This window comes from Poecile atricapillus, chromosome 6 (assembly GCF_030490865.1).
Source record: "Poecile atricapillus isolate bPoeAtr1 chromosome 6, bPoeAtr1.hap1, whole genome shotgun sequence".
Lineage (NCBI taxonomy): Eukaryota > Metazoa > Chordata > Aves > Passeriformes > Paridae > Poecile > Poecile atricapillus.
The window spans coordinates 17,504,422-17,523,206 of record NC_081254.1 but is presented as its reverse complement, the minus strand read 5'-3'; the positions used below and the strand labels follow the sequence as shown (position 1 = coordinate 17,523,206).

The 18,785-nt window shown below is 40.7% G+C and overlaps 1 protein-coding gene across 3 annotated transcripts in view; it reads left to right on the top strand.

The window, feature by feature from the left end:
* Window positions 1-7,442: 7,442 nt before the first annotated feature.
* Window positions 7,443-18,785, top strand: part of VCL (vinculin) — a 58,474-nt gene continuing 47,131 nt past the window's right edge. For all 3 annotated transcript variants that reach the window (XM_058841189.1, XM_058841190.1, XM_058841188.1), the window contains exon 1: window positions 7,443-7,879. In XM_058841189.1, coding sequence (XP_058697172.1) covers window positions 7,712-7,879 — 168 coding nt within the window. In that variant the 5' untranslated portion in view covers window positions 7,443-7,711. The remainder of the gene's footprint in view (window positions 7,880-18,785) is intronic.

Sequence of the window (18,785 nt, the reverse complement as noted above, 5' to 3'; positions counted from 1 at the left end):
CTCCCATATTTGGAAGTTGGCCTTCAGCATGGAGATCCCTTGTGGGTTTCTGTTTAAATTCCAGAGTCACTGTTGCACATTACCATTTCCTTCAGCTGATGTAAATCAAATACAGTATGAGTGAAAAATGTGAGTCTAGGCTTGGTTAACTGCTTTGCAAGGGGAACTGTGATGAAGGCAGAAAGTTTTCTCAGGAGGCAACATTTCACAAGCACAGTGTGCTTTGCCCAGCAGGACATTGCTGAGGCTATAGCCCCTCTTTCAGCACCAGTTTGCACACACTTTACCATAGAGTTGGCAGTCTTGACACAGTGGAGAATTCACATGGAAAATATTGTTGTCTGGCATCAGATACATTTTTCTATACACAGAGCCCAAAGCCAAAACAGAAATTTCATTTCACCCCTGGCATTTTAGGGCATTTGCAGCAAACTTAACAGCCCAAAATTTTTGCTTCTCATCCTCCAGCAGCTTCAAGACAGCAGAACCCAAACAGCTCCTAATTTCAAAAAATGTTAAAATTTTTAATAATCATCTATTACCTTTTTAAAGTACACTGAATACATGATCTTGTATTGCATATAATGCCTTAAATAGGAATTATTTTGAAAAATTTTGACAGAACTAATAATTTATGGCCAAGCTTCTGTAGGACAGGATTTATGAACGTCTCATTCCTACCTCTGAATACTGACATGGCAATGTCACCTTGTAATAGGGCAAAATGCCACTAACACTAGACACCTACAGGAAAACAAGGCAAAGCACAGGGATCTTCCCTATGGATAAGAGATTCACAGTTTGATTTTTAATAGCTAGGAATATAGCCATAGAGAAAGACAATCATGTTTTTGGTATACTGAAGAGATTCTAAAACAAAACTTATGAACATAACATGAATGAGAACAGATTTTTCAGGCCCAGTAAGGTATCATGAATTGATATCATTCTGCATTCTTCACTTTACAGCAGGATAAAACTCTCACTACAATCCTAATGATCCTTAAAATCATCACTGCCAGCGTTGAATACACACTGTCCTTTTTGTGATGCTACTGCATTTTATATGGAACAGAGAACAAAAAGGTTCACAAAGCAATCTTTCAATGAGTCCTACTGAATTTTCCGCAACTACAGGGTCCAATTATATGAAAATAACTGCAAGTTCAGGATCTGGGGGCAGGAAAAAGGAAGTATTTTTGCATTAGGTTAATAGTCTTTCTCTGCTGTAATTACTTGAAGCTCCTCTGAGACACTTGAAGAGTTTTAGTCAAGACATATTACTGAATACAACAAGGATAAGAAACTGAAAAGTATGTCAAAAAAGTATATTTATTCTGTGGATTTATATTTCCACTGTATATGGAGGGAGTTTATAAACTGGTACAGAAATTAAGTGCTTTCTCTTTGAAGTTTAATTTGGCCATTTAGTACTTGCTGATGTCAGAAAACTCCTGTACCTACTAATATATGGCTACAAATCTTAAGCTTGCACACTAAATCAGATAATTATGTAAGCCATAAAGAATCTATGAAAATGTTAAAGATCTCTACAATTATGCAGTCAGAAACCAATCACGTCAAGCCACATATAGAAAGAGTTCATTATTACTCCATATAGGACTTCTTAATTTCAGCCAATGGCTTTTCAAGAAGCCTTGGCCAGTCTAAAGGCTTTGACTTTGTGCTGAACTTGAACATATTCAGAATTGCAAACTCCCCTGAGACTGTAAATCCTGCAGTAGGGAAGTAAATAACTTGTGAGACTCCAAACCAGCAGAACACTTAAAATTTCAGATTAAACTTGTACTTCCCAGCACACACATGCTTTAATACTTGAGTAAATCAAATCCAGTATAAGGAACTACTGGGAAAGGAGTTGATACATAAAACCACCTAATATTAGAAGTTGGGAAAAAAGCCTGCAGAGGTACTGATGAACATGTACTCCTGCCCCCAGAAAAATATTTTAGATTTAGAAAAAATTGCTTAGATCACCTTTTTGGCTGGTTTGGATACAGAGGTCCTTGAAATTAAACTGAACATACCTGCACGCAAAAATACTTAATCAAGGACTGATTATGAAAATGTGTTCTTGCAAGGCAGATAAAAAATATGGGAACTTATTGTAGGCATCTCACCTGAGATATCTGTCCATTTCTGCGCAAAGTAAAATGGGAAGCTTAAATTGACCAACAGGAATAATTTGAAACAGTCTTTTCTTTTTAAGGAAATACACCAATACCATATAAGAAGTTAGTTGCCACATTAGTTGCTGGTAGATGCAGCAGCTCTGTAAACTGCTTGATGACAAGAGTCTTTCTGCTCTCACAAAGCATTTTATTGGAAAGGAACCATGGAGCAGCAAGGGCTCCATGATTAAAAAAAAAGCCAAATAAAGCCAAATTACAACATCGACATGATGTTTAATTTTACTAACTTAAACACGTGACATCTTTGGTTTATTTGCCTCAATTTCCTTGTGTTCGTGTGTAGAAATGACCATAAATATTAGCCAAAATCCCTACTTGCAAAGGGAATGTTTAGACTATTAAAATGATCACCTACTGTAAACAAAGCATTTGGATTGTTTACCAGGTAGTCAATCATATTGACAAGCTCTGAACCAGTATATGAAGCAAGCTCCTGAAAACCACCTGTTGCTCTGTGAAACACCAAAATCTACTTTAGGATAATAGTATTGTTAGCACAAAAGTAGAAAGACTTTTTTGTTTGCATTTACTGTGAATAGACTGTATAATTTTAACTGCACATACATTATCAAACATGCTTTGCATGTACACGATAATAAATTTTCACCTGCAATTTTTTAGAAGTTGAAAAATGTTTTTTTGAACTTCATCCCTAGTTAGCAATTTCTAGATTAAATACACAAATATATATATTTATTATGCTCACCTTTCTTTTCTACATGTTTCACATTTTAAAGAACATTCCTTGAAATTTGTTGTTACAGTTGTTGTGATACTTACTCCACAGTAAGTCACTTCAGAATGCAGTGTAGTTTAAAAAAAGTTTTGGGTTCAGTGCAGTTGACACAGTAACTGAGGAGATGAAAAAAATTAATTACATTTGCACTCTAGGTTTCCCAGCAGAATTTCTAGCAAGAAACCCCTTGCAAGAGACAGGGAATTGGTAGCAGCCTTCTCTGCTGACCTAAGCCCCACTATGTCTGCACAGCAACAGAACACAGCTATAGAAGGGCAACTAAGAACCAAGTCGTGTTGCGCAATGAAACAAAGTTTGTATTCAGGGGCTGGATGACAACGGTGATGTAAATTTTCCAGTTGTAATAGGCTGCTCCCATCTAGCTCAGATAGTGACTGATGATGAGTCAGTGTATAAAAATTCTGAAGTGTTGGTGTCATTGCAGTTCCTAGAACACAGCCAGCCAAGATGCAGAAGTAAAAAGAACCTAACCTGGTTTCATGGCAAAAGTCATCTGAAGACAAGGCACATTGACAGGTCATTGTGGTGGTTACACTGTCAAACACCTTAGTAATCTGCTCTTTCTTTCTCTAAGGCTGTAATTTATTAGGCATGAAATTTATTCCTCCTGTGCCAGTCACCTACACACTAGAGCTATCAGCATAGTAATACCATTCTAAACAATCTCATGACAAATTTAAAATTTATGTTTAAGGTGCCCATTACCACAGAAAGAAAAAAAAACTTTTTACTTAGAATTCAATCATCCATTCCTTACTCTTTAGATTACCCAAAGTTAATGCTTGATAAGAGGGAATGCAGAATGTCCACTGATCAACAGTAGCCTCCAATTCTCCAGAAGCTGATAAAAGAGACTCTAAACCTTAAGTTTCAACATATGCTTAAATCTTCATAGGAGTGAGACATTTATACAATCCAGTTTATGTAATATATAAATATAGCATTTCTGTAAACTTCCTCAGGTAGCTAATTAGTTTTTACTCAGAAAAGTTAGAAGCTGGTGCAGTAAAGGAACAAGATCAGATGATTCCAGGTAAAAGTGATTAATCGCAGCCAAGTGTATTTGCCTAGAAAGCATAGTTCTCCTCTACTGTGGTACCTAATACTGAAAATATTTACTGAAAAATGGAGGCTAGTGTTTCAAGCTAATCAGACACGTTCACTTTCAATAAAAAATTAATACTAGCAAAATACCTTATAATTGCAGACAACTGCAGGTTCATGAAGCTCTTTGCAAATATCTCTGTTCCACTGCTCCTGCCACTTGCAGCTGTACTGTCATGTACCCTGAGCATGGGAGCACAGAAGTCTCCAAAAAACACTGTGGCTGAGGCTGCATTGCAGCTACGCTTTTTCTAAGTGCCCAGTGTCCTTCCTTTTTCCACCTAAGCCTATTGCTTCTGTATTCATGCATCGCACTTACCTCAGTGGAAGTCGAGAGAATTTCTTTCCTTTGTTAAAAGACTTGTCAAAAAAGGAGAATTTATTTGATCATTTGGGTCAGAGAGATATTATACCCCTAAAGACAATGAAGATTTCTGTAAGCAGAAGATGCTCCTGACATCAGGTCCTCTGCAGAAATGGGTTTAACTGGACTCACCTGAGTTTGTATGAAATACTAAGAGACATGGAAAGAATCCTTAAAAGATAATCCTTTCATTCTAAGCATATTAACTTATTTGAGATGCTGATCTCCACTGTCATACTAATAATAGATGCTACTTAATAACGCTAACAATTTGAAGTGTGTGGAAAGGAGATCTTGCATCCCTTTGTTTGTTTTGTTTGATATGCAATACCATATTGGAAGAAAACAAAAGAAATCACATATTTCCATCCTGGGCTTTATAAACAGAAAGTATCAAATCTATCACTTTCAAACTATTACTTTCAAACCATCTTCCAAGACCTGATGAATTAATGATTAATGCAGAACCTGAGGAAGCAAAACCACAGTAAGAAACTCTGAACTTCTTGAAAAAAGTACCTGCCTCAAAGCTGTTACTCATATGACATCAGTGTGACAGCTGTGAACACTGCAAAGGAAAAAGAAAACTCTGTAAACGTAATACTTTAAAAGAAAAAAAATAAGCAAACCAGAAAAGCAGTGTTACATACATTGCTGTTGATTGCATAGAATTTTGCTGGATGTTACTTCAAAAATTAGGCAGCCACACCAACAGCATGGAGCAAATTTCAGTGATGGGCATGCAGTACAGTCATATAACGCAAAGAAAAAAATTTAAATTTTGTATGGGCAAAAAATATACCAATATAAGTGAAGTAGTGAAACAAACTCTTAATACCAACACATCCCAAATACAAGTACAGATTTTGGTCCTGTAGGCAGGAAAAGCATCAGGAGGCCACCAAAAATTTCCACTGGTTTTGTATTTTAAGTTGCCTGTAGTAACTGTATCTGGCCCACCAGATCAGCTTCTTATAATGATCAGATAACACCTTTCCCTGAAAGTCATATGCATAAACATTTCAGCCATAAGTCAGTACAAGCAATCCTAAAATCTAAAGCAAGTATTTTTAATCCAAGAGATTTGCTTTTGTGTGAGTCCCACAAATGACTAAATATGTAGGGTTTATTAAATTTTCAGTCTTCGATAAAACAGAATTTAGCAGATTATTTGACATAGACTAATTGATTTTTGTAATTCCCAGCTCCTGCACACTGCTGTCTAGAAGGACTTTTACCTATTCTCATTATTATTGATCTACAGTATGTGAAAGAGGTACTGCTAGGTATGTATATGCTAAAAATGGTACCTGCTATACAGCCAACAGCAAACAACGTAAGCTACTCTTACAGTGCACAGTTCAAGTAACTTAAAACACTCATTACTGCTGAAAGACTGATACTATAATTATGTTTTGCATGCCAATAGCATAATTTGATTATCTGTTACTGAGCCTACAGATACACCTCTTTCCAAACCAAGTGGGATTGCACAACCTGGAAGTTAGTACTATCACTACTACCACTGAAGATTCAATAAATACACACAGAGAAATATGATTTCCATCATACTAAGACAGAACAGTAAACAAACTAAACCAAAAAACTTCTGAGCTAAAGGTGTTGCTAAGATTTCTTAACCTTGCACGCAGTCTATTTTTCATAGCTTTTTAGGCCTACAACTCCTAACTGTCCCTGTAGCTGCAACCCTGACAACGCTGGTACAAGTTACAAAGAGATCCTTGAGCTCACACCAGCCTTACTGATTTAATGGCTCTTTCTGTATGTCCCTGTGTCTGCTGGTAGGAGTGGCTGTGTTCAAACACTGCACAGAAAACATATTGTTTGCTCTGGAACACTTCAGAGTACAACCTAGTCTGACAGGGACATTGATTTATAGCTTAAAATAGCAGCACAAGGATAAAAACACCTACAAGCCAGCAATAACTTTCCAAATCTGAACCCGTGCTCGTTTATCAAAGAAAGAAGCGCAGAGCGTAACTCCTTACTCACGTTTTATTTTATTACCACGAGTGCTGCTATTGCCACAGGACACGGCGCCCGGGGCTCCCCGGAGGACGGGCAGCGCTCGCACGGGCTCACCCCGACCTGCGCTGGGACTGGCAGCCCCGCTCCCACACCGGCGCTACGGCAAAGTGCGGATTTATCTTCCTCTCTGACTACGGCTTTTAATCCTTCTCCCGACACCACGCCGCTCACCTAAGTGTATTTAAACAAACTCCCGCTGTTACCACCAGTCATAGCGGTAAAACTCAAGCCGAGGTACAGTCTCCCCGTACGTGCCGCCCCGCAGGGCCGCCGCCGCCGCCTCAGCGCTGTCCCGCCGTGTCCCCTCAGCACCTGAGGGGCGGCACGCGGGGAGTGGGAGGGCAGGGACAGCCCGCCCCACCTGAGGCGAAGCGCGGGCGGGAAGCAGCACCCGCAGTCTCTCGCCACTTTTCCTCAGTGTGGGCGGAAGCGTTCGGGGCCGCGCCCAGGGCGGGCCGCGCAGGGCCGGCTGCCGGGAGAACGCACGCCCCGCACGAAGCGGCGCTCCCCAAGCAGCGCCTGGGGACAGCGGGTCCGGCTAGGAGCGCCACCTCCGTCCCAACGATGGGCAGCCCCACACGGTCACGCTCCGCCTCAGCCCAACGCAGCGAACTTGCGCCGGGCGTGGCGCAGGAATCCCGCCGCCCTCACCCCCCGCTATCCCGGCACCCCGGCATTAATCGTCTCCTTATATGGACACCAGAATGTCTGACGTCATCTCGACTCTGGGAAACCAGCGCCCGCGCAACCAAGCTTGGCTGGGAAGGCGGGTGGTGCGGGAAAGGCGGGGGGCGGAGGGGGAAGGAGGCTCTGGAATGTTGATGGACGCGGCGTTGCGCCACTGGCAGCGGCGGCCCTGGCTCGGCCATTGGGCGAGGCGGCCGGGGGCGGGAGCCGCGGGAGGGGCGGCTTGTGGCGCTTGAAAAGCCGCCGCCTGGCTCAGGAGCGGCGCCAGTGCGGGGTGGGTGCTGCCAGCGGGTGGCAGGAGGGCAGCGAGTTCGAGTCCCGCCTCCGCGAGCCTGAGCCGGCAGCCGCTTCTCCGTGTGCCGCACTCCGCTCCGGGGCGAGGGGAGCTCGGAGCGCTCGTTTGGTTTCCTATTCTTCCTCCTTTTCCTCTTCGCGCGGAGGCCGCGGCTTTCTCTGTGGGGCGCCAGCCCGCAGGGACAGAGTTTGCTAGGAGTTTGTGCTGAGTTTGGGCCCCGGCCCCCCCGCCCCGCCGCCGCCATGCCCGTCTTCCACACGCGCACCATCGAGAGCATCCTGGAGCCGGTGGCTCAGCAGATCTCCCACCTGGTCATCATGCATGAGGAGGGGGAGGTGGACGGAAAGGCCATCCCGGACCTCACCGCCCCCGTGTCGGCCGTGCAGGCCGCTGTCAGCAACCTGGTGCGGGTGAGTAGCGGCGGCCGGCCCGCCTCCTCCGCGCCTTCTCCTGGGAGCGACTTTGGCCACCGCGGCCAACTTGGGAGTCCGGCGGCGCCCGCCCGCCCCGGGCTGTCGCGGACAGGTGTCCCGGCCCCCGCCCCGTGAGGACCGGCTGGGCGCGGTGGCGGGGCCCGGGAAGGGTTAAGTTGGAAGGCTGTCTGGACCTCTGCGGTTCCCTCTTGGAAGCCGCCTTCGTCTGTTCCTGCCCGGCCGGCGAATGAGCTGGCAGAGCCGTGCTGCGGAGCAGTGAGTTGTCCCAACAGCGAGTTGCTTGCCGTCTCGGAGTGAAGAAGCCTTTGCCCACCTGAGGAGCGGCATCACATTAAAGTGCAGTAAAGCGCTGTAATTGGTGCTGTTCATACCCGCCCGAAACGCTTCACAGATGGTTCTGATACGCTGTGTGGTTCTTTGCTGCCTAGGAAACTCCTATTTTAAGTGTATGCACTATAAAAGGCAAAATACTTACTTGGCCTGAGCCTATCCTAAAAATCCCAAACCCAACCAATAACAAAGCCCAAACCTCTCAGGCATTTGGGTTTCATCTTTAAATTGGTAAAGGCTGGCCATTCCTTATCAGTATCAGTTGAGGCGGGACAGACCCGTGGTTTCCTGGCAAAGTCTGGAGCTGTAAATTGTTACATAGCTTTGAGTCTGAGTTACTGTTTGCTTGTGGGAAGCTAAAGGTGACGAAAATTTGGCCTGATTCTCTCGACTTCTTGAAAGCAGTTATACACAGTTTGTCTCTTTAAGATCTGAGTACTCGCAGTATGGACACTGCAGTATGAGAAGTGCAAGTGACTAATACATTTGAAATGTTTTAGTCGTATTAGCTCTTTTATAATCAATAAAAGAATAACAAACTGTTGCAAGGCAGAAATATTTTCTCTTATACAGAAAGCACTGTGGCACTGCCTACCTTTCTACTGCGTTAAGAATTACCTGGTAATACTTACCTTGGACCTTTGTTAAGCTTGAGTTCAGTTTTGAACATCACATGTTGCTTGCTCATTTTGAGTCCTGTAAAATTCTGAAGTAATTCCTGGCAAGAAATACCCCTTGCCAGTAAACTTAGCCTTAAAATGAATAGCTATGCAAGTTAAAATACTGTGTCAGTGTTAACCAATGTTTTCCTGCACTGAAATCATGAGGCTTGTGGGCATAAGAAGCTGTCAAGATGACTAATGTATGTGATGTGTTTATCACGTTTTGGCCTGTAGTACTTACTGCTGCTAGAATAACTTGCCACTTTGAGGATTTGCAGTTTATAGTATATCTCTTGGTCGCCATGACTATCAATATTACAGACTGTCTAGAATACTTCAGCTTCTTGCTGACTAAAGCAGGCACTCATCTTTTTCTGTAGAACAATTGTTCTTCAGCAATTCACTGATGTACTAGGTGTTTTGGCTGTAAGGGTGTGAAGCCTGTGTGTATGAAATACTTTTCCTTGAAAGGAAGACATTGGAATAATGCTTTGCTTCTCTGAGCTAACCATGTAGCACTGGGTTGTGTGACTATTTTTTCCCACGCCACCTTTCTCTCAAAAGAAACTTGATCTGATAAAGTCTCATTTACTAGAGAAATACAGAAACAGAATTAGTTTCCTTCTGCAGCTTGCTAAAGCTAGCTCTTCTTTCATTTTAGACTGTTTTGGAAGCCTCTGATTTTCTATTTTTGCCTGCTAGTTAGATAAAAGGAAAGATTATTGAATTATTTTTTCTGTGTTTATTTGCAAAGAGCAAATAGAAGTGGTGTAATCTGCGGTGGTAGTTACCAGGAAAATGCCCTGATCTGTTAAAATACAGCTTTGTCTACATTAGAAAAATGCAGAATTAAAGTTCTGTTTCCTATCTGGAGCTCTGTTTTCGGGGCATCACTCTGAAGTGTAAAGGTGATTTATGAAAGAGCAGTTTCACAGGAGCAGGAGAATTTGTGCAGACAGGTTCTTGAATTACGAGCCTTCTGGTGGCTTCCCAGGTGACAGCAAAGATGGAGTTATCAGTGCAACCAAGACAATAATGCAGCTGCTGGTTCATTGTGTTGCTTGTTGCCTGCTCAGGGTTCTTAGTGTAGTATCACAAAGTACATTAAGTAAAGTACTGAGGAGCAGGGAGCTTTTTAGAGATAAATTTTCATATACAGCAGCAGTGCTCTCCAGCTGCCTAGCCTATAGTAAGGATTCTGCAGTTTGGAAAATGCAGTTTTAAATTGATTTAACTGTTATGTCTGTATGTAATTGCTGGTAGCAGTGTTTGAAGTTTTGAGACCCATTCTTGTGGAAGGCCTAAAAGATGTACTCTGGGCAGAAATGGGCTAGGAGATGACTATATGTCTATAAGGAAGGACCTATGTGCAGTAACTTGAACATTCCTTAGATGCAGTTAGCACAATACACTATTCAAGATGGAACAGAGATTGATAGATATGAGAGTCTTACATTAGGACAATTAGATGAGTCAATAGGGGGTCCTCCTCCTAAGTGCCCTGACTAGAGACCTCTATAAGAGAACTTTTCCTTCAGCATGCATTTCTGTATTTGCTGTCATTAATGGTTGTGCTATATTTTAAGGTTTGCCTGAAAGCATCTTAAATTACATGGCTTTTTTAATGTAAAGTTTGCACACCCAAGTAGACTTATCACAGAGATACTTTCTTGTCAGAACCTAATAGTAAAGTAATCCTGGAGAGGAGATAGTCCAAGTCATTGCTGAAGTTAATGAAATAACTAAATCTTTACAAGTTAATCATTCTTGTAGAAAATTCCAAAGAAAGACTTGGTATTCTGTTTGCAATATGTGGCAGTTTGCTTCCACTGCATCTTGATTATTCTGTTGGGGAATAGCTTTTGCACAATAATTCTCAAGTTGTTTTGAAGTATTTTGATGAAATTTCTTAACTTGTAAGTGGGGTAAAGTCCTTGTTGCCTGTGCAAAAATATAATGTGGAGGTAAGCATCAGAAGCCTTTTTTGCATGGAAATCAACTTTGACTGGAGCAGGAATTTGAGGGAGAAGCTTCAGATACCACAAGACTATGAATGTACTAAATTGGTCCTTTTAACTGAAAATCTTCATGTTTGTATTGGCTTATATTTGTAGTGGATGTGTGCCTTTTATGGGAAGATTGGCACTGGCTATTTCTTTTAGCTGAAAGATGTGATGCTGCAAGTCGACAGAAGTGGTGCTGGTGGTTGGTAATAGTCAAGGCTACCTAATAGGTATGGAATAATTTTGAGCTTGCTAAATATCCTATTAGTTCAGAGGAGAGTGAAATGAAATTGAGTTTTAGCTAGTCAAACTTCCCAGGCAGAAAATGAACCATGTGGTGATTTTCTAGTTGTTTCAGGTTTTTTTTCCCCTTAATTGTTGGTTTGGTTTTGTTTTGTTTTTAAAATCATCAGACTTTTAGCCTATTTTAAAAAAAGATTTTTATCAAGGATGGCTGATGATGATGCAGAAATGGTAAACCAATCACACACATTATATATGTGGTTTTATTTTATGGAGGAGAAAAAAAATTACTACTTTGCAGTAGTGAATTTAGAAGCATTTATGCTCAGACCAGTGTTATATTATTGTCAAAAAGAGAAAGCAAATTCTACTCTGATGTTGTAAACTCTGCCTTGTATGGATTTCGGCATTCTGTCAGTACAGGCATAGCCCACTCTGGTCACTTCTCTCTGCTGTTTCAGACAGGGCTGCCTCAGAGCAATGTTGCTGTTCCTCTGCCAAATACCAGCAATACCATGGGTGAAGCTGCTGAGTTTGACAGATTGCATTGTAATTCTCTGCATGAAAATCAAGGTAGTAGAAGGCACTTGGGAAACACAATTTGGAATACTGGAGCAGGCTCAGCAGTTCAAGGAAGTGTTGGTTTTTCAGAGTCTGGGCTGTTGAACCAGGTCAACAATGGTCTGAAAGATCTGACCTGCTTTACCTGAGACCAATTGCTTGAGACTTACCCTATTTTTATGTACTTCATTTTCGTAGAGCTTTGGGGCATCTGAGCAAAGTGATACTCCTATGAAATGCTCATAATGAAAGATTTAAGACACTAATGGTGACAAATGAGGTGAATGAGATCTTTCAGAACAGAGATCTGCTCTGAGAAAACAGTGCTTATCTATTTGATGATGCAACTTCTGCCATTCCATCCTCTGATCTGTCCTTTTTTATGTGAATCTGTTTCACAACTGTGTATATGCATCCAGTTTCTAGTACATTATTTTTTAATGGGAAAAAAAACTGCTTTACTCTCTATTAAATTGCTGATGACCATATTTCTCAAGAGGGTGTTATTGTTGGATGCTGTATATAAATACGGCTTTATTTACCTATGGAGGTTTGGAGGCTTATGAAACACTACTGACACCTTTCTGTATCCCAGTACTAACTGTGACAAGCTAGGTCAGGCTAATCATCAGGAAGGGTCTCTCATTATAAATCTTCTGTCTCATAGGATTTATCAGATGTTTCCTTTAAATAGGTCTGGGCCAAGTACCATTTTAAAATGTAAATAAATCCAGTCTAGAATGAGATTAAGCTTGACTGGAGATGGTACTTGATGGGAACAAGACCCTGTAGTACTGGGTCAAAGTCGTGTGTGTCAAAGGTTTTTGTGACTTCCTGAAGTCGTGAGGTCAGTCTCTTTAAACTACCACCAGCTGAAGCCCACCCCATCTAGGCACAACTGAAACTACCTAGGTAGCTCTTAAAACAGATGGAAAGTGATGCCAATACTTTGGCAGAGACGTAAAACCAAACAAAAAAGTTAGCTGTGGAATTGTTGCATTTAGTGTAGCTATAGCAGCTGTCCTACCTCATTTTAGTGGAGGAAGAAGCAGTAAACACCTAAAGCCACTGGCATGTTCTGGCTGTGTATCCAGGGGCCTCTGACAGGTGAGAAGTGGCCTGAGGTTGCAGGGCCATTTGGAAAGGGCTGTCCATCTTCTCTGGACAGGCTGTAAATTGCCTACTGATACCTGCAAACCACCAGCTTGGAAATCACCTGTTTAAATGAATTTGTGAAGAATGCAGCATGCCTTGAAATCCTTGTCATGATTCCATCAGCAAAAGTCAAATACACGGATAAACACCTGGAATGAGGAGAAATGGTCTGACTGTTTAGGAGAGTGGATGGGAAAACAGTGTGATCATCCTAAATTTTCTTTTGGCACAGCTGACTTGCCTGGAACTCACGTTTCAAAGAGAGGAGTGAGCTGTTGTGAGCAGCTTAGTGTTTCTCTTTTTTTGAGGGGAAAAATTAGCATGCAATATGTTTATATATCTTGTAAAAGGATGGAGAAGAAAGGAAAGAGATAAGCTTTTTTTTCCTTGTAGAATTTTCTGCACAGCACAAAAGATGACTCTCAAGGGGATTGTGGTTTTTGCATTTTTTCTTGATGTTTGTAACTTCTCATGAGATATGTATAGATCTGTGCCTTCCCATTTCCAGTTTATTATATTATTCCATTTTGAAACTGAAAGAAATGGTCCAAAGAGCAGATCATCTGAACTCTACAGAACTCAAACTAGTGACAAGTGAACTAGCAGTAGAATAGGCCTGAAGATCTCATGAGAGAATGTCTTTTCACTACAGCTTTCTAGGTCTTATGTATCAGTAGTAGAAAATTGATTAGTGTTTTACAAGTAATAAAAATTTCCTTTTTTTTTTTTTTTAATTAGAGCATCCCTCTTCAGTGTAGAGCAATTTCTTCAGGGATCATTTACCATATTGTGGAAGCTGTGGCCATATGCTCTGAGAAAGTGGAAAACCACATTAGGGTGTGTGTATGGGAGGGGCTGGTAGAAGAGTGGTTAATCAGACAGAAAGCAACTTTGTAATAACAAAAGCACATCATAAACTTCTTTCTTGTTTTTATTTGTTAGGAATCATCTTTACATAAGTGATTAATTATTTTCTGATTTGAATGGAATAATCTCTTTGTTCTGTTACTGTGTTTGAATACTTAATTTATTCTAGTCTCCTCCATCAGCTTTAAAAAGAGTCTTTTGTTCTCTCTTCCTTTAAATGTACATAGAGATGGTGAATATCTCCTCATATGCAGCTTGCTTTTTTGGACATAAAAACTGAGACTATTATTGTGACATGGATAGACTTTAAGTGGCAGTTGGACTAAAAAGTTCCATATGCCAAGAATCTGGTGAATACCACTCCTGCTTTGGAAAGCTTATTAAATGCTTTTTTCTGCATAAGTCAATTATACCAGTGTGGGAGGAGTTATATCTGTGTTAAGGATCGATATTTTTAGTAATTTATTCTTGCTGATATCTTGTAACTTTAGAGAGTGATGTAGTTTTGCTTTGTACTTTGAAACCAGAAAATACTTTTCTCCACATAGTGATATTGGACTGCAGATGTGGAATTCATTTTAGAGGTTAATAAAAAATTAACCAAACTACACATGGTTCAGAAATGTGTACCTTCAGAGCACAGAGTAACTTGCAAGTATTTTCCCCTTTGTGATATAGTTGAAATTTGGATGAAACAAATCTCTGAGAGGACTGGGTGTGGGGTGGATCCAAACAGTGGTTTTAAAGATTTGTTAGCAAATGTGGTCTTAGTGCTAATTACTGGAAATGATGCCAGTTAATTTTTAAAAGGAGACAGTAGGCCAATCCTAGTCAGTTCTTGACTTGAGTGCTGCTTCGCATACAGTGAAGACTAGCTTTTTATCCCTTCTCTATGGAAGACTTGTGTTTCTCCTAAGCTCCTGTTTCTGACAGCATTGTCATACTAAGTCTTACTGGCTTGATATTTAATACACTGAAAAGCAAGTTAGACTGGCAAACTAGACCTTAAGAAACATTGCAATGTAATATTTTTTCTTAGTGGCGTAAATTATATTTTATCACTTGCTCAGTCAAATGTTGAGAAGCAATTCTTGATACAGAACTTCAGTTCTTAATTTCTGCAAATTGATAGCCTTCCTGACATTTATCTTTAAACGCAGTCATAGGAGTATTGTAATTGAATTTTAACAGTAAAGTCTTTTTTTTTTTATAACTATATAACTGTTAAAAGTTTATTCACTACATTAATTGTAATGTTTAGGTGTATAATTTCTTCCTTAATTTTTATGACAAGAGGTGAGAGAGAATTAACTCTAAATATTGTCCTGTAATTGGAGTCTAGAGTAACAGCTTGTGTTGAGCCATGGAAATATACCAGATGAATGAATATTGCTGCTGTCTTCACTTCAGAAGATCCTTTATGGATACAAGGTAACTTTCTGCCTGGGGAGATGAAATGATCAAATGAAGGCTGGATCTTCTTTTCAGTTCCAGATATTTCACCAATAAGTATCTCCTGCAAACACAAGCGTAGCGTCCTAACTGCTCAGAACTGAACTGGGAGGGGTGGGGAATGGGGGCATGACCCTATGTGCATAATACTTGGAAGTAGGTCTGGTTTGTCCCTGGAGTAAATCAGGCCCTAGTGCATCTATGAGGATATGAAAGACTGACTAGAGAATCAACAGAGGAGGCAAACCTTTCCTTTACTTACTTTGCCTAATAATTAAAGTGTACTAGGTATGACTTGTACTTGCCTATATCCTGAGACTTGAACCAAAGATGTCAAAAGATATTGAACATCTCACTTTGTAGCATCTCTTATTTAGAAGTCAATATTGTTCTGATGCTTCAGGAGAGCTGTTTACAACATGAATAATGAACAATGGCTTACAATAGTGATTAATGAAGGGGGACAGAAGAAAAAAACCAAAACCCTCTTCATTATCAAAGCCTTTCCAGAGTTTCTGAAACTGTCAGTTTGTTGATCTTAGTTGATGATGATATCTAACACTTTCTCTTGCTGAGAAAACATGAGTTGGAACAGTTTCTCAGTATTTTGACTTCATGAGTAGGGTAGGAAACTGATGATTCATGCTGGGTTTCTCCAGTAAAGAATGGAGAAAAGAAACAAGCCGTTTCTGTTGGTGTTGGCCCAGGATACTTATGAAGAGACCTATTGTAATAATGTTGCATTGCATTTACATCAGTGGTTACACCCACAGAATAGCAAATGTAGCTTGAGTTTCTTTCCACAAAGAAAGATCTTTCAGGGTATCCTGGGGACCTGGGATTGCTGAAGGCAGATATTCACAGAGAAGACAGAGGTAAATAAGTCTTGGAGTACATAATTTTTTGTGTTGTGGTCAGACAGCCACACCTATCCCATGATGGGCCCACATTTTACCTAGACTTTATTTTGCTGCTGGATTTACACAAGCATTTTTTTGTTGTCTTCCATGCCCCTCACTAGGTTCAGCTCTAGATGTGCTTTGGGATGGACCCCATCCCTGTGTACTCAGCTGGTCTCTGTTCCTCCCAGCAGGAGCACTGTTCATTCAGGCAGGCTTCCTGCCACTTGTCTTCCTGCTTGTCAGGAGGAACCAGCTTGGAGTAGGTGATCCTTGAAAATCAACCAGCTCTCTGGAATTTCTCTTTCTAGGGCTGTATTTTATGTGATTTCTCCTGTTAGGTCCCTGAAGAGGCAAAAGTTGCTTCTGAAGCTCAAGCTCTGATTTGTCTAGTTTTTTCCTTTCAGGATTCTTATTTCTACCATATAATGGTCACTCATCTGTCATTGGCATTCCTGATCAATTCTTCCCTGTTTCTGATATCAGAGCATCTCCTGCCTTTGGCTCCTCAGTCTGTATCTATGAAAGATAATTAGAGCTTACAGTCTATGAAAGGAAAAGTACAGGCAAGCAGTTTTTATATTAAACCAATTTTTTTTGTGATGGCTTAAGGTGTCATTTTTGTGTATGCAGCTTAAAATGTTTGGGTATGTTGCAGCTGTTCTGGTCTCTTTGCTCAATGTGTAATTTCCATTTGTGGGAATAGTAAAATACAATGGTATTCAATTTGAACTTCATTTTAGTAGCTGAACCTTAGCATGAACTAGACACAAGTCTGCCCCTCCTTAAATGCTGAAAAGTATGCAAGAAAACAGCTGTGGTCATTAATTTCATAGAAGAGTAGCCAGAAGTGGCATAGTAGCAGTATGAGAAACAGTGGTGAGTTGTGCACCCCTGAACTGATGAGAGGCACTCTGGTTACCTTATACCTCATTGTGTAGTGGCAAACTAATGAATGTTCTCAGCATTTCTTTTTGAATGGATCCATCCAAATGGGAACCTTGTTAAAGGCCAAGCCAGGAAAGTCCATATCAATTTGCCTGTTGTCATCTTTCAGTTATTTGCTGGGTATCAGCTCTTCAGTTTCAGAAGTCTGACTCTTCCTGTCAAGCAGGGGAGCTGTTAAAAGCTGTCATCTAGAACTTGTTTCGGCTGAGTTCCTTCTTCCCCTGTCTTACAAGCTTTCCCTGAATTTGGAAGAGGCTGCATATTGCAACTGTTTTAGACAAGGGAAGCATTAATAAAACTTTATCCTCTTATGCAGGCTTTTTGTTCACTTGCACGAATAGTTGCCAGAAGGAGCAGAAACTGACTTCAGCTAGACTGATAGTCAGTACATGTGAGACACAGATATGTTGTGAGCTGTGAGCATTTTTGGGTGGATTTGGTTCCTGCTGACCATAAACTTATGATTAGATCAAATGATATTGTTATAGATGAATATGCTACTGTCTTTGCATAGGCAATGAATGCTTAAGCTTTTCAGTGCAAAATGGGATATAGTAATACATAACTGAGTGAAAAAATTAATGTGTTAATTGTATGCAGGCTGGCATGCTCAACCTTCCTATTCAAACTCTGGATACCTTGTAAGTTGCTGACAGATATTATTGTACTTGCTTAGGGAAGGTTTTTAATACTGAAATGTGTGATGCACTGAATATTTGTCAAAAGAGTTATCACTAGAAAAAGATTGCTGTATCAAGCACCCAGATAGAAATTACTGGAAGTTTAACTTGTTTTGGTGTGCTCCTTTACTGTTAAAATCATAAGGGTTTTTGTAACTTTGGTCAAGATAAATCACAAAAGGCGCTTCACATATCAACCTCTGAATGTGTATACAGGTGTCTATTTGCCCTTCAGCTAAGTCTTCAAAAGCTTCTGTTTTTACACTTGATAAGATTTTTTTTTCCCCAGGTGTTGAGTGGGCTCTGTTACTGCTTTTTCAAATGACTGCATAACCCTTACAGGTTTTTAGGTGAGCTAACAAATTAAACTGACTAGTGTTTGGACTACAGTAAAAATCACTTTCACGAGCCTAGCTGTCTTTGCAGCTTTTGCAGCACAATAGTTGTGCTGAATAACAGAGATGAATAAATGGGGTTTCTCTGGAACTGCAGAATAGTCGCAAAAAGGTCACTTGTTATTTAGCTTGCCCTGATACAATGACAAAAAATGGATTGTGAAAGGCTAGTAATTGCCAAACCATTGGCTTAACTGTAGCAAGTGCTCTTTGAATCTTTGCCACACCTATAAAATGTTCCCTTTTTCTTAGAAAAAAATCAAAGAATGGTGAGTGGGAACCTCAGTAAATTTTAGGTAGGGTTCACTTAGACTTCAGTTCTTCTGAATAAAAAAAAAAATAAAATAGCATGGCATTTCTTTAATTTCTCTTCGGTTAATGCTGGCAAAACCTGCATTCCTTAGCTGTCAGACTAGATTCCACTGGCACTTGAGCTGTCAGACCAGCTGAGCCCAGCCCACTGCCCAAGCAGCAGGAAGACAGGAATATATCTTTCTGTGGATGTGACTTTTATTTTTTTTTTCCTCCTCTTCCCAGCTTGACATCCGTGATGACTGTAGTTCAAAGCCATGGAATAGAAAGTGTTTTATCTGTCAAGCACAAGTAAATTTCTTCATTGCTTTGGCAATTTGGAGGGGGGCTGGGGCATACACTTGGAATATGTGGCCTGTTCTCCAGTTACTCAGA